General features: G+C 39.4%; 1 protein-coding gene across 1 annotated transcript; it reads right to left on the bottom strand.

Annotated features, from left to right (window-relative positions):
* Positions 1–9,975: 9,975 nt before the first annotated feature.
* LOC143030823 (uncharacterized) lies at positions 9,976–11,774 on the bottom strand. The gene has a single exon (XM_076194040.1). The coding sequence runs from the start codon at positions 11,338–11,340 to the stop codon at positions 10,735–10,737; it is 606 nt and encodes a 201-aa protein (XP_076050155.1). The 5' UTR covers positions 11,341–11,774; the 3' UTR covers positions 9,976–10,734.
* Positions 11,775–19,211: the final 7,437 nt, after the last annotated feature.

Raw genomic sequence — 19,211 nt, 5'->3', positions numbered from 1 at the left:
TTAATTATGCCAAGAATAACTTGTTCATTGTATCAAGCAGTAGTTTTGCATTTAATTGTTGTCTCATAATTCCTGAGACAGAATCTTTTTGCTAAGATGAGTTGTGATGTCTTCTCTTGTTCTGTTGAATTTGAAGTTTTATTGAAGTTTATGAGATAATTTTGTGATGGATGATTGCAATTTACAATTGATTTACACAGGCATTTGGTAGAGGGCAATCATTTCCATGTGATTATCTGAGTCATGAGAACTTGTATGTCAGATAATTTCTGACATGTATCGTGATGCCTCCTTGACCATTTTATGGTGGAATAAATAAAACTAATAAAGAAATCCTTGACACTATTATTAATGCAAAAACGTATGGCACGATACAGAGCAATGTGTGCTCTCAACCAGTGTTGATAAGATACTGATGCTTACATTGGCCTTGGCATGTATAATTGACAGGAATACAATTCCATTAGCATAAAACATCTAGATTAGGGGTTCCCAGAGTGGTCGATATTGACCCACAGGGGTTGATGAGACCATCCAAGGGGTCAACAAATAGCCAATGGGTCGAAATGGGGTCAGTAGATTGCTAGGGAATCGATATTGAACCCCAGGGTTCAATAAAACCATCCAAGGGGCCGAAAGGAGGTCAGTAGATTGCTAAGGGGTCGAAAGGAGTCAGTAAATTACTATGGGGTCAAAATGCAGTCTTTAAAATTAAATGGTTAGCATGAAATGATCCTGTTCTCTTCCCGTCCTTAAAGAGTGAGAATAAACCAACCAATATCTAAATTTAGAGTAAAAAATCCTCCCCATTCTGTGTATGTAGGGAGAATCTCGCATACAACCACATCATGAATGAACATCAATATGACGAGTTTGTGTAATATTATTGGCTTGAATATTGCTTGTAGTAATATAATAAAGAATATATAATATCACTTAAAGCTATTGGTAAATTATAGATATTTATTCTAAAACACTTATGTTTATATGTGAAAGTGTCTGTATCCTTATTGGAATGCCGTTGCCATGATGAATGTTGCCATTTAGCCCTTTTTTAATGGATCAAAATGATGATAACACTATTGATAGCTAAAATTATAATAATAATAATTATAAAAATGATAATAATAATAATGAGGATAGTGATATAACAACTATGATGATAATAACAATAATAATTTTACTAACAATAACAACACCAATAATAATAATAGACTGACATAATTCGTCAATTAATAGTTTGGGGTTCTATAGAAAATTTTAAACTTTACTAGAGTGTCGATGAGCTGAAAAGTTTGAGAACCCCTGCTCTAGATGATTTACATAGGGTTACAAATACAATACATTATATAATATAATCACAATACTACATAGCTCGGCCATTATCTCTTGGTGCCCTCATTGATTATACATTTGGTGGAGTACAAAATATCTATTGAAAAACAAGATCACATTCCCATTGTTTATGCCAAGCATAACTGAGGCTGCACATAGTTATTTACATAATCTACAATCTTAACAGATAGCAGTTACAATGACAAAAAGGGTGCACAGCAACACATGTACACAATAGTCTCACTTGACCTTCAAGGCATTAAATGTAAATGATATGAGTGATGAACAGGGGTGACACAGTGGGAACATTGGACCCTGGGGGTAAATGCAGGTATGGGCACCTGTGTCTTCTTAAGTCTATCAGAATGCAAAATCACACCAAGTCCCTGAGATGAGTAAAAAAAATCATGAACTTATTGGGATGAAGTCTATGCATTACCAGAAAAGAAGCAGTAAGTTTGTTTTTTAGCTTACACTGGCTTTCAGGCATTTGCTTAAATACATGATCACCCACTTGACGGAATCATAAATTGTATGCAATATATGACACTAAAGTTGATTGTCATTTTCAGAATTGTAGAGAGGAATAGGACTGTCCAAAAGATCATATGGAAACCTCAGAACCATAAATGACTTAATGAGTTGTCTTTCCCATTGCTACATTGATAGTGCTATTAATGCAGAAACAGCCATAGAGTAGCAGGTCTTCCCAAGTTTCCTGCATATCAATAGCAATGTGCCTTAGGATGTCAAGTATTTAACTATTTGTCCACTCCACCAGACCGTCAGAGGAGGGATGACGAGCAGTTACAAAAGTCTGGGTGATGTATTGTTTCCAAATGTTGGCCATAACCTCATTCTTAAACTTGGTCCCATTGTTGCCAAGCAACACTGAAGGAGTTGTGCAAGGAAAGAAACATGGGAAAGTAGAGTGTGAGCAACAACTGGAGCAGGTTTATTGCACAAGGAAGCCACTATTACAAAATGGCTAAAGTGATCAAAGCATACAAGAACATACACTGAACTTTGAATGCTATGGGGCAATTGCAAGAGATCAGTGGTGACAGTGTGGAAGGGGCAAGAAGGAGTAGGATATTCTTGCATAGGAGCAGTGTAATTAGAACCTATGTTCTGAGCACAAGACTTACACTGGGCTCCATGAGTGGCAATATCTAAACACATTCTAGGCCAATAATATTTCTTGTGAGCCATAGGAAGAGTTTTCACGACCTGGGCGACCATCTTGAGGGGAATCATGAGCAAGAGATTGAACAACAGGGACTCAGGGATCACTGACTGTGCTACATCATGCTCAAACACTTTCACATTATGAGTGAAAACACTGTCTTGCAAGGAGAATTGAGACAGGTACAGGCAAGTTTGGCAAGGCAGCATCATCGCCAGACGCTAAGGCGTAAATGACAGTAGACCAAACAGGGTCCTCTCGTTGAGCTTTGGCTAAATCTTGCAGGGAGAATTTGTGAATTACTGCACCAGCAGCTATAGGTACATTTCATGAAATTGCATCAAGAACAATGTTTGCATGTCTGAGATATGCGTAAGGACTGGATTAAACTCCTCAATAGTAAGAAACTATCTGGCTTGGTGGCCTGAAAGATTTTTGCCCTTGAAAAGTTGTGTGATGGCAATGTGGTCTGTGTAAACTGTGATAGGATAACCAAAGATGATGTCACGAAAATGTTTTAAAGCCCACATCACTGCTAAAGGTTCCAGATGTGTAACAAAGTAGTGAGACTCAGCATGACTGTGTATGCAACTAGCATATACAATGACGTGGATGATAACCATCTACTTCCTGCATTAGGACATCAACACCTAAACCAGAAGCATCAGTGCAGATGGTAAAAGGAAGATTATAATCTGGGAATGTCAACACAGGCACCTGAGTAAGTGCATGCTTCAAGGAGTCGAAACGGAACCTTCACAAGCCATTTCGCTCCTCCCTTAGCAATAAAAACGGCAAAGAGAAAATACAAATCAACAACAAAAAAACATAGCGGTTTCTAATAAACTAAATACACGAACCTTACTCTGCTTACCTTATACTATTTCTCCTACCTTTGGAGTACAGTAACAGAGAACTGTTTTGAATCTAAATAGAACACTACACTTTATCTTATATCTGTAACTGTATAGCGCTATATGTATACAATTACAAAAAACACAACACAATCACTTAACACTATTCAGAGATATAAATTTCTCTCTTCTGATGAGCATCATGCCACAGGAAGGAGCATCTTTTCTGGGGAGAAGAGTAAGGGGCGATGCAATGGTAGCAAAGTCTTTTACAAAAGTACGATAGTATCCTGCCAATCCCAGGAAAGAGCATACTTGATCAACTGTCTTACGATATTTTTCTTCCAAAGGAATCCGCCAAAAGTCAGCTTTTAGGTCTAAGGTGGTGAACACTGTGTTACCTGATCCTATGGACTGAAGAAGATCACTCAACACAGGCAAAGGGTAATGATCTGGAACTGTGACATCGTTGACATGCCTATAATCCACACCAAGGCGGAATGATCCATTCTTCTTTCTTGGGCACAAGAAGGATTGGGGAGTTCCCCTTGGAATGAGACTCTTCATTAACACCCTCACTCAATAGCTCATGAACTAGAGACTGAGCTACAAGTCTACGAGAATGAGGCAGCCTGTAAGAAGGTACGTAGACTAGATGTACCCCTGGTTTGAGATCAATACTATGGACTACACGAACCATAATTCACAGACAATCCCCAGGTAAAGCCAGAGCTTAATGTTTCACTAATAATTCAATGAGATGGTCTCTTCAGGAAAATCAATGGCACCTACATATGTTGCATACTGAGAGGCTAAATGAGCTGTGTCATTTGCACGTGTAGACTGATGAATAGAAACTGCTATGATAGAATGTGAATCCTGGATAGTGTCGACATCAAAAGAACCCAAATTAATACCAGAAAAGAGTGTGATGGGAACACCAGTGATATAGGTTATCAGGGCTGTGGTAACATGGTTCTCGCGAACAGTGGAAAGAGTACCCTCCAATGCAAGATGTCTAACACGAACAGAGTCAGGTTGAGATACGACGTCAGAACCAATTGGAGCATCTGAAATGCGCACCGGGACTCGAGCTGCACTAGAAGGACTAATATAGTGCTCGCCTACAACGACAACAGCAGCACAAGAAAGTACAGGAGGGCCTAAAAGTTTTGAGCCCTTGGAGGACGACTACCTGATCAGACCATGCACAAAAGGTGAGCTATGTATAGAAACTGGCCTGTCCATTGCAGAAATTACATTGTAACCACACGGTGCCGAAGAGATATATCTATGGCATGAATTGCTAAAGTATCAAAGTCTAGGAGACAACCACACTGAAGTATGAAATCAGAAATTACCATAAAGTTAAGATGAAACACTTTAGCATGGGAAGAAAACCTTAAGGGAATATAAATAGATCCAAGAATAGACAAGGGAGAGCCTTGTACAGCTTGCAAAGCACTACAAGGTGATAATGGAACGTTAATTCCTTGAGAGCAGAATATGCCTGGTTGCCCATAAGACTACATTCTGCCCCTAGTGTCTACCGCTACAGAGATAGGTAACTGGTCCACATAACACTGAAAGGTAAGGAGTTGGAAAGAGCAGCAACTGAAAGGACGATCTTGGACTGAGTCAGTCTTTGGGATTTTGATACGGGCGCTTGTGAAAATGGGACTGATTATGCCTAGGGATTGAACTATTTTCTGCTCTAAGTTTCAAAATATTGGAAAACTGATAAGAAGAATGGCTACAATGTCCATGGACACGACAGTGGTTAGATTGAGGCTGAAATAACATTCTTGAAAAGTCATGTTTGATGCTAGGAGAGGAATTAGTGAAACGTCTACGTACAGAAGTCTGCTTAGACTTTCGTTCATGACACTTATAAAGGAAACAGAAAACACTAGAATTACCTACTTTGTTACAATACGTGCAGGTTAGTACATTAGATACAGTTAAGATGAAGGAGTGCTCTGTGTAGGTGTCGAAGACAGAGGTGGTGGAGGAGTGCTCTGTGTAGATGCTGAAGACAGAGGAGGTGGTGTAGGAGTATGAACCTCCGTAGTCTGCTGTGAATGACTAGGTAGTACAGGAGCAAGATGAGATCATTCTTTTAACTTCCTAGAAAGCTTCGTTGCAAATGTGAGTAAAGACTCGTCTGCCTGATAACTAAACCTTCATTCATATGGAGCGAGGAACAAAATGTAGAATAGGTACTCCAAAACAACTCGGTGTCTACCCACTGTGAATGTATAAATAAATCTAATGCTTCAGAGGCCGCCACACTGGCCCAAGCCTGGGCACGCATAAAATTTGCAGTGCATATAGAGTACGTCAGCCAACCTGAAGCACCAGAGAAAATTATCACCTACCAGGTTTGCATCAAACATTTTAAGAAATTTTGCCCCGAAGGTGGTGTAATCATAGTTTAAAGTTCTAGGGTCGACGCGTGAAGCTGACATCATCTCAGAGGCTAGTGAATTGGGAACAAGTTGAGACTGGATAAAAAAAAAAAAAAAAAATCAGACCCTGTAATGACGTTAGTGTTGATAATACTATCCTCACATTGCTGATTAAATGCAGTTGCTGAATATTTAGGATACTTATCCAGGAATTTTACAACGGAGGGGCCCTGGTGCAATAGGGTAATAGCGGGAAGAATCATAGCTGAAGCTGCAATTGTATCGCCATACAAAAAGTAAGAAAATTTGTCAATAGACATAGTGAGATGATTACTGAGAGCGAATGGAACATGTATGGTTCGACCGCTACTGAGCAACATGCATATAAAATTAGAAAATTATCACGTACAGACCAGTTATCAAACTCACACAGTCTCTCTCCCTTAATACTCGCTTCCAATTTCCTGTCACTTCCTCCCCTTGTACATCTTGTCACCTTACTTTTACCCACATTTATCTTCAACTTTCTTCTTTCACACACCTTTCCAAACTCTGTCACTAACTTTCTCAATCCCTCCTATGATCTTGCTAAAAGCGCAGTGTCGTCAGCAAACAACAACTGGTTTATCTTCCACTTTTCCCCATTTTCTTTAACCATCTCCAACCCCTGACCCACTACCCTAGCATTAATCTCTCGCACCACCCCATCCATGTATAGATTGAACAGCTAGGGCGACATAACACATCCCTGACGAAACCTTTACCTCAAACCACTCACTCTCTCAATTACTAATCCTAAAAGAAGCTCTACTACTCTCGTAAAAATTCTTGACTGCTCTTAACAGCTTTCCTCCTATTCCATATATCTGCAGTACCTCCCACAGTGCCCTCTTGTCTACCCTGTCATAAGCCTTTTCCAGATCCATAAAAGCCCAAAATACATCATTTCATTTTCCTATAGCTTTCTCACATATCTGTCTTACCATAAAAATCTGATTTACACAACCCCTACCTGTCCTAAACACACACTGTTCCTCTCCAGTTACTCCCTCTGTTCCTCTCCTAATCCTCTCAATCAAGACCTTCCCATAAGCCTTCCCAACTACACTCAACAAGCTGATCCCTCTGAACTACTACACTCACACCTGTCCCCTTTTCCTTTGTAAAGTGGAACTATACAGGCACTCCTCCAGTCCTCCGGCACTCTATCCTCTCTTTAAAAAACATTGAATAGTCTCACCAGCCAGCCCACCATCACTCTACGTCCTTTCTTTTTCAGACATTCTGCATGGCATTTATCCAATTCATGTGCCTTACCTGCTCTCATCATCTTAACAGCTGCCTTCACTTCATCTTTCCTTATTTCTCCTCCATTTTCCTCACTCATCACGGTCATTTTCTTAGCGCTTCCCACTGCAACTACCTTTCCTTCCCTATCCTCCTTCACATTCAGCAACTCCCTAAAATACTTAATAGTTGAACCACCCCTTCTCTCCCTTGTCTTCTCTTCACTCTTGAGAACCTCCCAACTACACTTCCAAACTTACACTCGCCCCTCCCTTTCAACTTAGTTTCACTCAATGCCAACACACCCATCTTTCCTCTTACAAGCATACTGCCTATCTCTTCCCTTTTTCTCTCATCTGTACCACATCCACATACATTAAAAGACCCTAACCTTAGAGTACTGGTTGGAAAACTCCTAGACCCTCTTATGCCTTTACTTCTTTTTTTTTTAGGAATGTCCCCTTTGGGGCTACAGGGAGAAGGATTCGTAGTTCTACTCCTGTCCCGTGTTTTTTCTTTCTTTCTTTCTTTTTCGCCTCGCACGACTCAAGTGGGAAGATTTGGTGGCAGAATTCTTTCCCCCCACCACAAGGTTAGGCGAAAAAAGGAAATGAATATTCAGAGAAATGGTACAGGACAGTAACAAAGGGCGGGGGAGCAGTATAACAGAGGGACAGTTGCAGTATGATAAAAGTGTTATAAATTTTTATGGACAGAGTTCCTCTATTACAAACAAAATGATGTGTGGCTCTGGTCCGTAGGGGCGCCCCATATTGACCCTAAAGTATCAGCTGCATGCTACTTTGCCACAATAGCATGCAGCCAGACGGGGATAACATGCAGCCAATAACCCAGACGGGGTAATACAATTATCGAAGGAGATATTTTAATATTTCCAGTTCCTTGTTAGGCGCAAGCAATATGAAGTACAACTAAACATTGATCAATAGTTAGAGCCCCGGGCTAAACGTGTATACAAAACAAAATGTATAAAAATGGTATAAATATGTAATAGTATTTCAACACAACGGTTATAATTGATTTTGGAAAATTGTTGACCAATTGTTATAATAACGATTGCTTATAATCTGTATAACTTTGTTGTGCTTCCAAATTCGATGCTACTTTTATATCCCATTTATGTTCCAAGAACCACAAAGATTCATGCAAATCCTTACAGTCTTTCAAACACGGGTTCACGGTGTTTCCTCCTGGCCAGATTGCTTATAATCTGTATAACTTTGTTGTGCTTCCAAATTCGATGCTACTTTTATATCCCATTTATGTTCCAAGAACCACAAAGATTCATGCAAATCCTTAGTCTTTCAAACACGGGTTCACGGTGTTTCCTCCTGGCCAGACAAATTTTAATGTAGAACTTGATACAGAAAACTTAGATTCACTGTTTATTAAGGGATGACCTTTAATTTACTAACCACAGGAAGAGTTGTTCGTTTTTGCTTTTTCGTTTATTTTTCTCTTTGTGGATTATTTCCAGAAGATGTCCAGAGAAGAGGATAGAATTAAAATGGATCGTAACGATTGAGCGATCTGCTGAAGATTCTTCTTTCGTACGTTTACTTAAGAAGGGTCAATTGTTGCCACAACTCAGATAGCCTGCACTTCTTCTTTGTGTACTACCATGAACAAGTGGCATTGTTAGTAGCTTTTCAGTTAGCCACTGGATGGGGAAACGTCACACAAAGAGCTGTTTCATTATTGTTCACTTTTTTATGTCGAGTGAACTGGCTGAGCATCTGGAATACTTGAATCCATATATCATTTTTCGCAACAATGACCTTTTACTGGGTACTCACACAATTATAAATTCAAAGTGTCAGACACAAGCTAATTTTAAAATATCTACGTTTGTGATTGTTAGTATTACTACTACTATTATTATTAGTAGTTCTATTGGTACTATTACTATTACTATATATTTTCCTCTCGGCAATTTCTGACAAAAGGATGAACAACAACCAATACCTCCAGACACGTAAGCTCCTAAAACAGGCCTGTAAGCACCCACCCACCCAAGTTACTTCACACCCAGAGCTAACTGTCGAGGAAGCCCCGAGACTTTCTTGAAGAAAGATAAGTTAAGCAAGGTTTACACGCTACGATAAATTGTAGCGATTTATTGTAATGAAAAGGTTGTTACAATTTGTCATTACGTGTAAACAGGAGATCGTAGCGATTTACCAAGCGCTTTCGTCTATTCAGACATCCTCTCCGAGGATGTCTGAATAGACGAAAGCGCTTGGTAAATCGCTACGATCTCCTGTTTACACGTGATGACAAATTGTAACAACCTTTTCATTACAATAAATCGCTACAATTTATCGTAGCGTGTAAACCTTGCTTAAGATGCAGAAGTATCGGTCAACAATTAGTTTAGTACAGGACAGACAGAGACAGGAAGTCACGGAGATGTCGTGATACATGTCAGAAATGATCTGACACACAAGTTCTCCTGACTCAGATAATCAGGTGGAAATGATTGCCCTCCACCAAATGCCTCAATATAAATCGATTGTAAACTGCTATCATCCGTCACAAAATGATTCTGTAAACTTCATGAAAACAAATTCAACAGAACAAGAGAAGACATCACAAATCTACTAACCAAAGAGGTTCTGTTTCACGAGTTACGAGAGAAGAACAAGCATATGCAAAACTACTGCTCGACGCCACGGACAAGTTCTTCTTGGCACGATTGATATCAAAATCAAATCTTTCAGTAAACAAATTTCATCTATTCTTTATCATCAATGAAAAATTCATCACATGACATCTGACATCACTCTTGGACAGACTTCGTTGAAATATGAGAGCAGTGTCTCAAAGGATGAAATTAAGTGCTGAATATACTACCGTAGATATATTTACAGTAACATAGATTACAAATAACAGTGGTGTATACTCCAGACAACTTTACACAACGCTAAACAGAAATATATCAGTAATAACATCCAGATATCTATATCCACCAGTTATACCATTCTCTAATATTCTCGACAGTTTTTCGTATTTACAAACAACATTCGTGCAATAAATGAACCACTTAAGAATTTTTAATTACGCACAAGAAAAAAAAAATACAATTACGCAATAGGCCAGTCACTCAACTGCACACCTGAGAACCAACTTTAACAACTGACAATATGCGCATGTGACGACTCATCAGCCAAACAGGTTGGAGGGCCTCACACCAGTGTGGGTCATCACGCAATACATAAGATCAACCTTTCGTGAGGAAGTGTGAGTCACTACGTGGCATTTGTAATAAGTTCTTTGTGAGAAAGCTGAAAAGTTTTTTTTCCTGTATGGGTCACCATGTGACGTCTATTTTTATTTTATTTTTATTTATTTATCTTTAGAAATCTACATCGCACAGGTCATATTTGAAAGGCTTCTCTCTAGTATGAACCATTGAGTGTCGTTTGAGATCACCCTTTGCTAAGAAAGCTGCACAGCAGAGATCATATGAAGGGCTTTTCTCCAGTGTGGGTCATCGTGTGTCAAGATCATTTATTCGTGAGAAAGTCGGATCACACAGGCCATAATGGAAGGACTTCTCTATAGTGTTGCTAACTATGTGGGTTTTGATACCACCCTTTGCTAAGAAAGCTCCATCGCACTGGTCACACTTGAAGGGTGTCTTTCAAGTGTGGGTCATGACGTGCCGTTTGAGATGACTTTTTCGTGAGAAAGTTGCATCACACATGTCACATTGGAAAGGCTTCTCTCCAGTGTGGCTCACCAGGTGTCGCTTGAGAGAACTCTTTTGTGAGAAAGCTGCATCACACAGGTCGCACTTAAAAGGCTTCTCGCCAGTGTGGGTCATCATGTGTCGTTTGAGATTACTCTTTTGTGAGAAAGCTACACCACACAGGTCACACTTGAAAGGCTTCTCTCCAGTGTGGGTCATCACGTGATAGTTGAGAGCATGTGTTTGTGAAAAACTTGCATCACACAGGCCGCACTTGAAAGGCTTCTCTCCAGTGTGGGTCATCACGTGATATTCGAGAGCAGTATTTCTTGAGTAAGCTGCGTCACACAGGTCACACTTGAAAGGCTTCTCTCCAGTGTGGTTCATGATGTGATATTTGAGGGCACTCTTTCTTGAAAAAGCGGCATCACACAAGTCACACTTGAAAGGCTTCTCTCCAGTGTGGCTCATCATGTGATACTTGAGACCATTCTTTGATGAGAAGGCTGCATCGCACAAGTCACATTGGACAGGCGTCTTTCCAGTGTGTGTCATCATGTAATATTTGAGATGACTCTTTAGTGAGAAAGTTGCATCACACAGGTCACATTGGAAAGGCTTCTCTCCAGTGTGGGTCACCAGGTGTCGTTTGAGATTACTTTCCTAAGAAAGCTGCATCACACAGGTCACACTTGAAAGGCTTCTCTCCAGTGTGGGTCACTGCACAATATTCAAGATAACTTGTGAGATAGGTGTGCCACTAACGCCACAGCAGATTATCGTTATTATGTAACGAATATACGGAATCTTCGGATGCCTTTTCCAAGGAAATTTTGATATTTACCCTCGACCTGAAAGAATATATGTAAGATTGACATATAACTTTACGAGGGCATGTGATATGAGTAACACGAGCATATACAAATTCAATGGGGCATTAACCAAAATGCAAAAGGGGAGGGCAACAAAGAACTCATATCAAAGAAGCTTAAAGGAAGAGATTTAAGAAATACTTAAAATGATGATGGCATTGCAAGAAAAAAGTAACGAAGAACAAGAAACAATCAAGAAATAATAAGACAAAAGAGTGGCTACAGAAGTATTGGAAATAATAGAGGACACAAGAAAAAGAGATAGGTGTTTAATGTACGATACAATAGCATGGTTGAAAAAAAATGTGTCATTTTTTCAGAGGAATACTACACACAATAAATCAGGGATGTCATAAATCAACGTTTGAGAGATTCATAAAAATCCGATATTGATTCCAAGTATTTGTTTCAATTTTTTTTTTTTTTTTTTTTTTTTTTTTTTTTTGAGGGTGGGGCGAGTAAAAAAAATCACAAAAAAAATACCTGAAGCCTATATAGAAACAATATAAAATGTTGATTTCTGACATCCTTGTGTTTGAAATAAATTACGTCTAGTTAATATATCCTAAACTGTCCTTACCCAATACCTACAATTAGGTTAGGCTAGATTCACCCCTTCACTTTTATCGATTACTAAAACAAGGCGCACGGTGGAAATAGTTTCTTAATTTATAGTTGTTCAGTGAAAACATTCCCTTCAAATGCGTTACAAGTAATCTGCGTGAATATAAATTATGACAATCTTACTCGTAAATCGACGTAAGATTTCATCTTTTATGCTACTGGTAATGTGAAAATCAATAGGGAAATAAGAAGCCACAGGAGTTGATGACATTGCAAAGAGAAAGAAACCATAAAAACAAAGTATGATGAAGGATACAAAAACACACTTTATCTGTTATATGAAATAATGGTAAACTTTTCACATGGGTCTACATACACACAATAATCACGGATGTCTGAAATAAATGTGTGATTCTTACGAACTGTTATGATTGTCCAGATAGTCTCTTCTAATGAATTATTATTAATTTTTCGTGATAATTGATTTATGCCCATGGTAATCTTACTCGTACATCATGAAGGCAACATATAGCCCCCCTTTTTAGGTAATTGTGAATGACACTGCTTATAGAACCTTCCGATATAAAGTAAATTACTTATGGTTTGTGAGGCAATGGCTCCTCTTGTGAGACAGGGTTTTCACGTGAATTTGAGTATTTCAGTCTCAAATAATGTATGATACTCCTGTAACCCACATCCTTCAAATCAAAAACTTCCCGAGAATATAGTAACCTAAGAAACGTATTCCCTAATATGTGGCTTTGTATCTATGGCCATTGCTTACGAGAATGTAAATAATGAATAAGCGTTTTGACAGACTTCATTCTCACAACTGTCACGGCGAACCGTGACAGAAAAAAAAAGAGAAAAAAAAAAAATTGTCGTATATATATCAACAATTCAGATGCTACAGATTGCCACCAATATTCTGGAGTAAGCGAGCCTTATTCCGCTACTCCTTGACTTCGAATGACACAAACCGAAGGATGAGGGGTTGCACTGTGCTGCAGGTTAGTCGTATGGTAGGACCTGGGACCTGTGGGTAGGTGAGTACTCGTATTACTTTCCATTCGTGGTTGAAAGGAAACTCAACCGTCATTGGTGCTTTTATTCTTCCAACATCAATCCAACTGCTTCCCAAACCGGGGGAGGGAGGGAATTAAGAACTTGCGTCCCATTCGGTCTTCCAGACCGGTTCCCTGTAAGTGTACAATTTCCTCAGAAAAAAATATATCGCATCAATGTGAAATAGGAGTAGGATATCTGAACGATTCGTGAGGCAGAAGAAATCCTTATAAGATTAAAGCGAGGTAACATGAGGTTAATATGCCTCTTCCTGTAATATAACATAGGATAGGCCTCTTCAGAAATCTTTAAATTACCCTACTTAAGGTTTACAAATGATTTTAGGTTAGGCTATAATAGGTTAGATGAGGAGTAGGCTAGCCCCCTATACGGCAGCTATTTCGTGACACCCTAATGCCTAACAAGAAAAAATATATCTATAATGAGAAATTTTGCACATTTTACTTTTCATAAAACAGAGTAACATAGTTATGAGAACGTAAAGGGTTATCCAAACACGTAGCAACAATACAAGGCATGGGGTTATTGCCAGCATCCGTGTAACTTGCATTCCCCTTTTACGTCTCATTTCCTTTCTCTATATCGGACGTGGGATCTTTAGTTAAATGTTAAAACTGGTTCTGACTCTTACCTTTTAAAAGGGATAATTTGAAGATGACCTTAATAGCTTTGTTAGGCCGTCTGGCAGTCTATGTGGCATCTATATACCTGACCACGCGAGCGTGAGCAAAACATCGAAAACGTTTTTGATCCCTTTTTTCCGATAGTGAGTAGGAATATAATTTGACATAGTAACGTTTTTTTCATGTGTTTGTTGACGAATACAGTCCTTTTTTATGGATTTCATTATAGTTAATGTTAATGATTACAATAGTAATTTAAAGTTATTAGAGCTGGATGATGAATCAATTTCTAAGTACATCCAAAATTTTAGGATAGCTTTTCTCTCTGACACAACTAAATTGGCAATGCTCATATGCTATCGGAACTAACATCAAACCAGTCAACATAAGTTATGAACAAACAAGGAAAATAACCTTTACCACACATTATATATATATATATATATATATATATATATATATATATATATATATATATATACACAACACACACACAAATATATATATATATACACGATTGACTAGTGCCCATATTAACACTTGCTTATTACCTGCATTACTATTTTGTTTCTAAATTCTGTGCCACTTCTAGATCTTACAAATGTCCCAGGAACAGGCATCTCCAATATCATTTCAAACATGTACATTGTAACTACTCGTACTATAAATAAAGCACTTATTAGTATTCGCACAATGCAAGGTTGACTTGTTTCGTGAATATAAAGAACATTTTATTTGTAACAATATTATAATCAGCACACAGTGAAAGGGACCTTTCGTAGTCAGGCTCGTAGATTCCTATTAGCGCTAGAATTTTCAATTGTCTCGGATTTCACTAGGCAAAGGGGTGACTTAGCTAATTTGGAAACCAATACTTAAAAAAATATACGACATAAATTGCTGCATAAATGTATTTAAAATTAAAAACATGACTCTTAATGTTATAATTTTAACTTACTGGTGTGTGATAAGGCTTTGTTAATTTAATTATAAGGTAAAACTATAAATAGGTAATTATTTTTACTGAAGTAAGTATGAGCAGTAAAAATAAGAGGATATTGATTTCGGTTTGTGCATTTTATCTGAGAGTGTTGAAAAATAATGGATATCACAGTCACGTCCTGTATATGAAGATAATCAGTGAGATAAAAGATAACAACAGTGGTGGCGGACGTACGAAGTGAGCGACGTTTGCGTAAAGAATAGCCTCTTAGATCTGCTGGGAGCTATTTTCAAACAATTATGACTAATTTTACGTGTGCCGTGGCAGACTGCACGTCAGATTCAAGAAAAAGTAAGAGAAAGACAAATATTAATCGTACCGGAAAAATTGAGTCTTCGATGAAAAACTATATTTTCTATACATTACATGGATTTGCCTATTGCTTGGTGCATTCAAATGAAAGTATATATCAGTATACGTCCATTGAAGTCGATAGAAAATGACAAATTGCTTGGCTTAATACAATTATAGGCTGTTTTACGAATATCATCTGTAATTATAAATAGAGGCTCAAACAATGCTATATGCCGTTTGCAATCATGAAATTAATTGACTTAAATTTCAGACACAATAATGTAGAACGACACCTCTGTAAGCTTATAAAACTTGCCCAAAAAATATTTATTTTCCGGCAAGAATTACAAAAATCTGGCGGTGTCTGGTATTAAATCGCTCACTGCGAAGGGTCCCATTGAGAAATTAGGCAATGAATTTCTTTAATTTGATTTTCATGCCGAGAGAGATGAAGTGGCAGCCCGCCAAGAAGAATGTCTTCACACTTGTTTATCCTTTATTAACTTCAGAAGCATATGTATTCACCATAGTGCTGATACAAATGCATAATATTTCCATTTTACCTTTTGGAGATGAACCAATAGACGGAGTGGTTTGGAAGTGTGGAGTTCCAGAAAAAAAAAAAAAAAAAAAAAAACGTAGTGGAGAGATGATGGTGGAGGTGTGTCTCGAAAGAGAGTTGATGATAGCAAATACAGTGTTTGGGAAAAATCAAACATAAGCACACATGGGAGAAGGTGGTGGCTGGAAGGGTGGTAGATAGGGCTTTAATGGTCTATATAGTGGTAACTAGGAGAAGAGTAGGAAGTTTTGGATGTGCATGTTCTAAAGGCTGACAGAGGGAGAATATCAGATGATTTTCTGATGGAAGGTCAATTGAGAATGGAGGGTAGACGGAGAAGAATGAAAATGATAGAGGGTAGGGAGTTGCTTAGAGTAAACTGCTTTAAATGAAAAAGAAAAGGAGAAGGAGTACAAGAAGTGACTGAGAGAGGAGATAGGGGATGGTTTAAGGAGGAAGTCACAAGGTGTGTAAAGATGGTGTGTGGAACAAGGACAATGGGAGGAAATAGAAGGAAGGGTAGCAAATGGTGAGATGATGAAGCAAAAAATCTTGTAGAAGAGAATAAACAAGCATTCTCAGCTTTATTACAAAATAGGAAGAGAGAATCATAAGAGGGGTACAAAGAGAAGTAAAGCAGAAGATAAAGGAGGCAAAGAAGAGAGCAGATGTGAAATGGGGTAAGAATGTGAGAAAAAAAAACAATAAAGTAGTAAAAAGATGCTTTGGAAGGAAATTAAGATAGGAAGAGGGGGCGATCGAATGAAGTAAAGAAGATAAAGTAAAAGGTGCAGATGGAGAGATGAGAATGGAAGAGACAGGAGTAAGAGGAAGATGGACAGAGTATTTTAGGGAGTTGCTAAATGTGAAGGAGGATATGGAGGGAAAGGTAGTTGCAGTGGGAAGCGCAGAAGAAATGTAAGTAATGAATTATGAAAATGGAGGAGAAATAAGGAAAAATGAGGTGAAACAGTTATTGAAATGATGTGAACAGGTGAAGCACCTGGGTTAGATGGGTGTCATGCGGAGTGTCTATAAAAAGGGAAGTACAGTAATGGTGGACCGGCTGGTGAAGTTGTTTAATGTTTGTTTAAAAGTGAGTAGAGTTCCGGAGGACTCCAGGAGTGCCTGTATAGTACCTCTTTACAAGAGAAAAGGGGACAAGTGTAAGTGTAGTAGTTTCAGAGGGATCAGTTTGTTGATTGTAGTTGGGAAGGCTTATGGGAGGGTTTTGATTGAGAGAAATATGAGAGGGACAGAAGGGCGTAATTGGTGAAGAACGGTGTAGGTTTAGAACAGGTAGGTGTTGCGTGGATCAGATTTTTGTGGTAAGGCAGATATGTGAGACAGCTTTAGGGAAAGCTAAGGATGCTTTGGGGGGGCTTTTATGGATTTAGAAAAGGCTTATGACAGAGTAGACAGTAAGACACTGTGGGAGGTATTGCAGATATATGGGATAGGAGGAAAGCTGTTAAGAGCAGCCAAGATCTTTTACGCGAGTAGTAGAGCCTGTGTTAGGATTAGAAATGGAGAGAGTGAGTGATTTCAGGTAAAGGTGGGACTTCATCAGGGATGTGTTATGTCGCCTTGGCTGTTCAATTTATACATGGATGGGGTGCTGTGAGAAGTAAATTCAAGGGTAGTGGGGGAGGGATTGAGGAAGTTAGTGACAGAGTTTGGGAAGGCGTGTGAAAGAAGGAAATTGAAGATAAGTGTGGGTAGAAGGTGATGAGATGTACAAGGGAGAGAATGTGGCAGCAGACTGGGAATGAGTATTAAGGGAGAAAGACTGGAGAAAGTGGATAGGCTTAGATACTTGGATGTGAATGTGGCAGGAAAGGGAGGAGTGGAGGTGGAGGTAGAATATAAATTAAGAGAAGCAAGTAAATGCCTTGGTGGATTAAAAAGTGTAATGAGAAATAGACATTTGGGAATGGATGCTAAAAGAAGATTGTATGAAAGGATGATTGTGCCGACAGCACTTTATGGGGCTGAAACATTAAACATAAGAGAGGAAGAGTATAAATGTGTTTGAGATGAAATGTCTGAGAAGTATGATAGGGATTACTAGGCTGTATAGAGTGAGAAACGAAGTGATGAGAGCGGGGGTGGAAAGGGAGCTGGGAGATAGGGTTGATGAAACAGTATTGGGATGGTTTGGACACATGGGAAGAATGGGTGAAAACATAGTAGTAAAAGAGGTGTGGGAGGCATAGGTGGCAGGAGTGAACATGAGGGATGAGATGGATGGGCTAAAAGGGGCATTTGGAAAGAGGGGAATGTCTGTTTAGAAAGGATGGGAGAGGGCAAAAGATTGGGGTGAATTGAGATTGCTTGTATATAGATGATACTGTGATGCATAGAAGAGAGTGGGTGGGGGGATGGGGGTGGGGGAGCCTATGTGAAAAACAAATTGACGAAACCCGAAGGGAATTCTCCCCGTCTTCTCTTTTTCTGCGTGATGGGACAGAGAAAGGGTCACCGATTTAATGAAGCGGCTATGCTGTGAATATGCTGTGTCTTGCGAAACTGCTTCTGATTTAGGGCAGTGGGTGAGATACAGGGATGGCCCGTAATCCAGGAGGAGCCAAGATGAGAGGGAGGGAGGGAGGGAGGGAGGGGGTGAATGGGAGTAGATTATGTGGGAATGGAGTGAAAAGCCTTTTTAATATGGAATTGCCCTCCACAGGGGTTACAAAATAATTGTAATAAGAAAGAGGTCAGAAGAAGCCCTGAATATTTTACCGTAATCGACGAATTTTGCGTTAGAATCAACAAAATATGGTATATATTTCCCTTATCCTATCTGCAATAAGTACATTATTTTATCTGTTTGTTTCGCAAGCCAATAGCTAAAATAGGCAGTTGGGGATGATGGAGGTGGGAAGGTGTGAGGGGAGAGTGAGGGGAGAGGGTAACTGAGAGGTCTGCCCAGGGGCGGCACTTAGGCATATAAGGGCTCTGTATGTATGTATGTATGTATGTATGTATGTATGTATGTATGTATGTGTGATTCAAAGTACTTACTTGTGCGTCGATGACGTCTTCGGTTTCAGTCGCTCCTGGGTGGGCCCTTACATTCCTTTGCGGCACTTAACTCTCCACTTCTCTAGCCTAATTCCCTACCTCCTAACCATTAATGCTAGCTTATCGTATCCCCCTTTCCGGGTACTGTACACTCCACTCACACTCGCATTCACCACCACCCACGCGCGGTCCTTGTTCGGCACTACCCCACCCAAGCCAACGCGAGCCCCCCCCCCCCCCCCCCGCATTCGGGTGGGAAGGGGGATACCAGCGCTCATGCCCTTTGACCCCTTCTCCCCCCCCTCCCAGAGAGGGGGAGGGGGTGCCAACCGTCCGTCCCCATCCGCGCCATACACACTCACGCTCACACCACACCCCCCCTTGATCTAGAGATCACC

Source organism: Oratosquilla oratoria, chromosome 12 (assembly GCF_046742065.1).
Source record: "Oratosquilla oratoria isolate Oo_2021 chromosome 12, ASM4674206v1, whole genome shotgun sequence".
NCBI lineage: Eukaryota > Metazoa > Arthropoda > Malacostraca > Stomatopoda > Squillidae > Oratosquilla > Oratosquilla oratoria.
The sequence above is the reverse complement of the archived record's forward strand: the minus strand, read 5'-3'. Positions and strand labels throughout refer to the sequence as shown.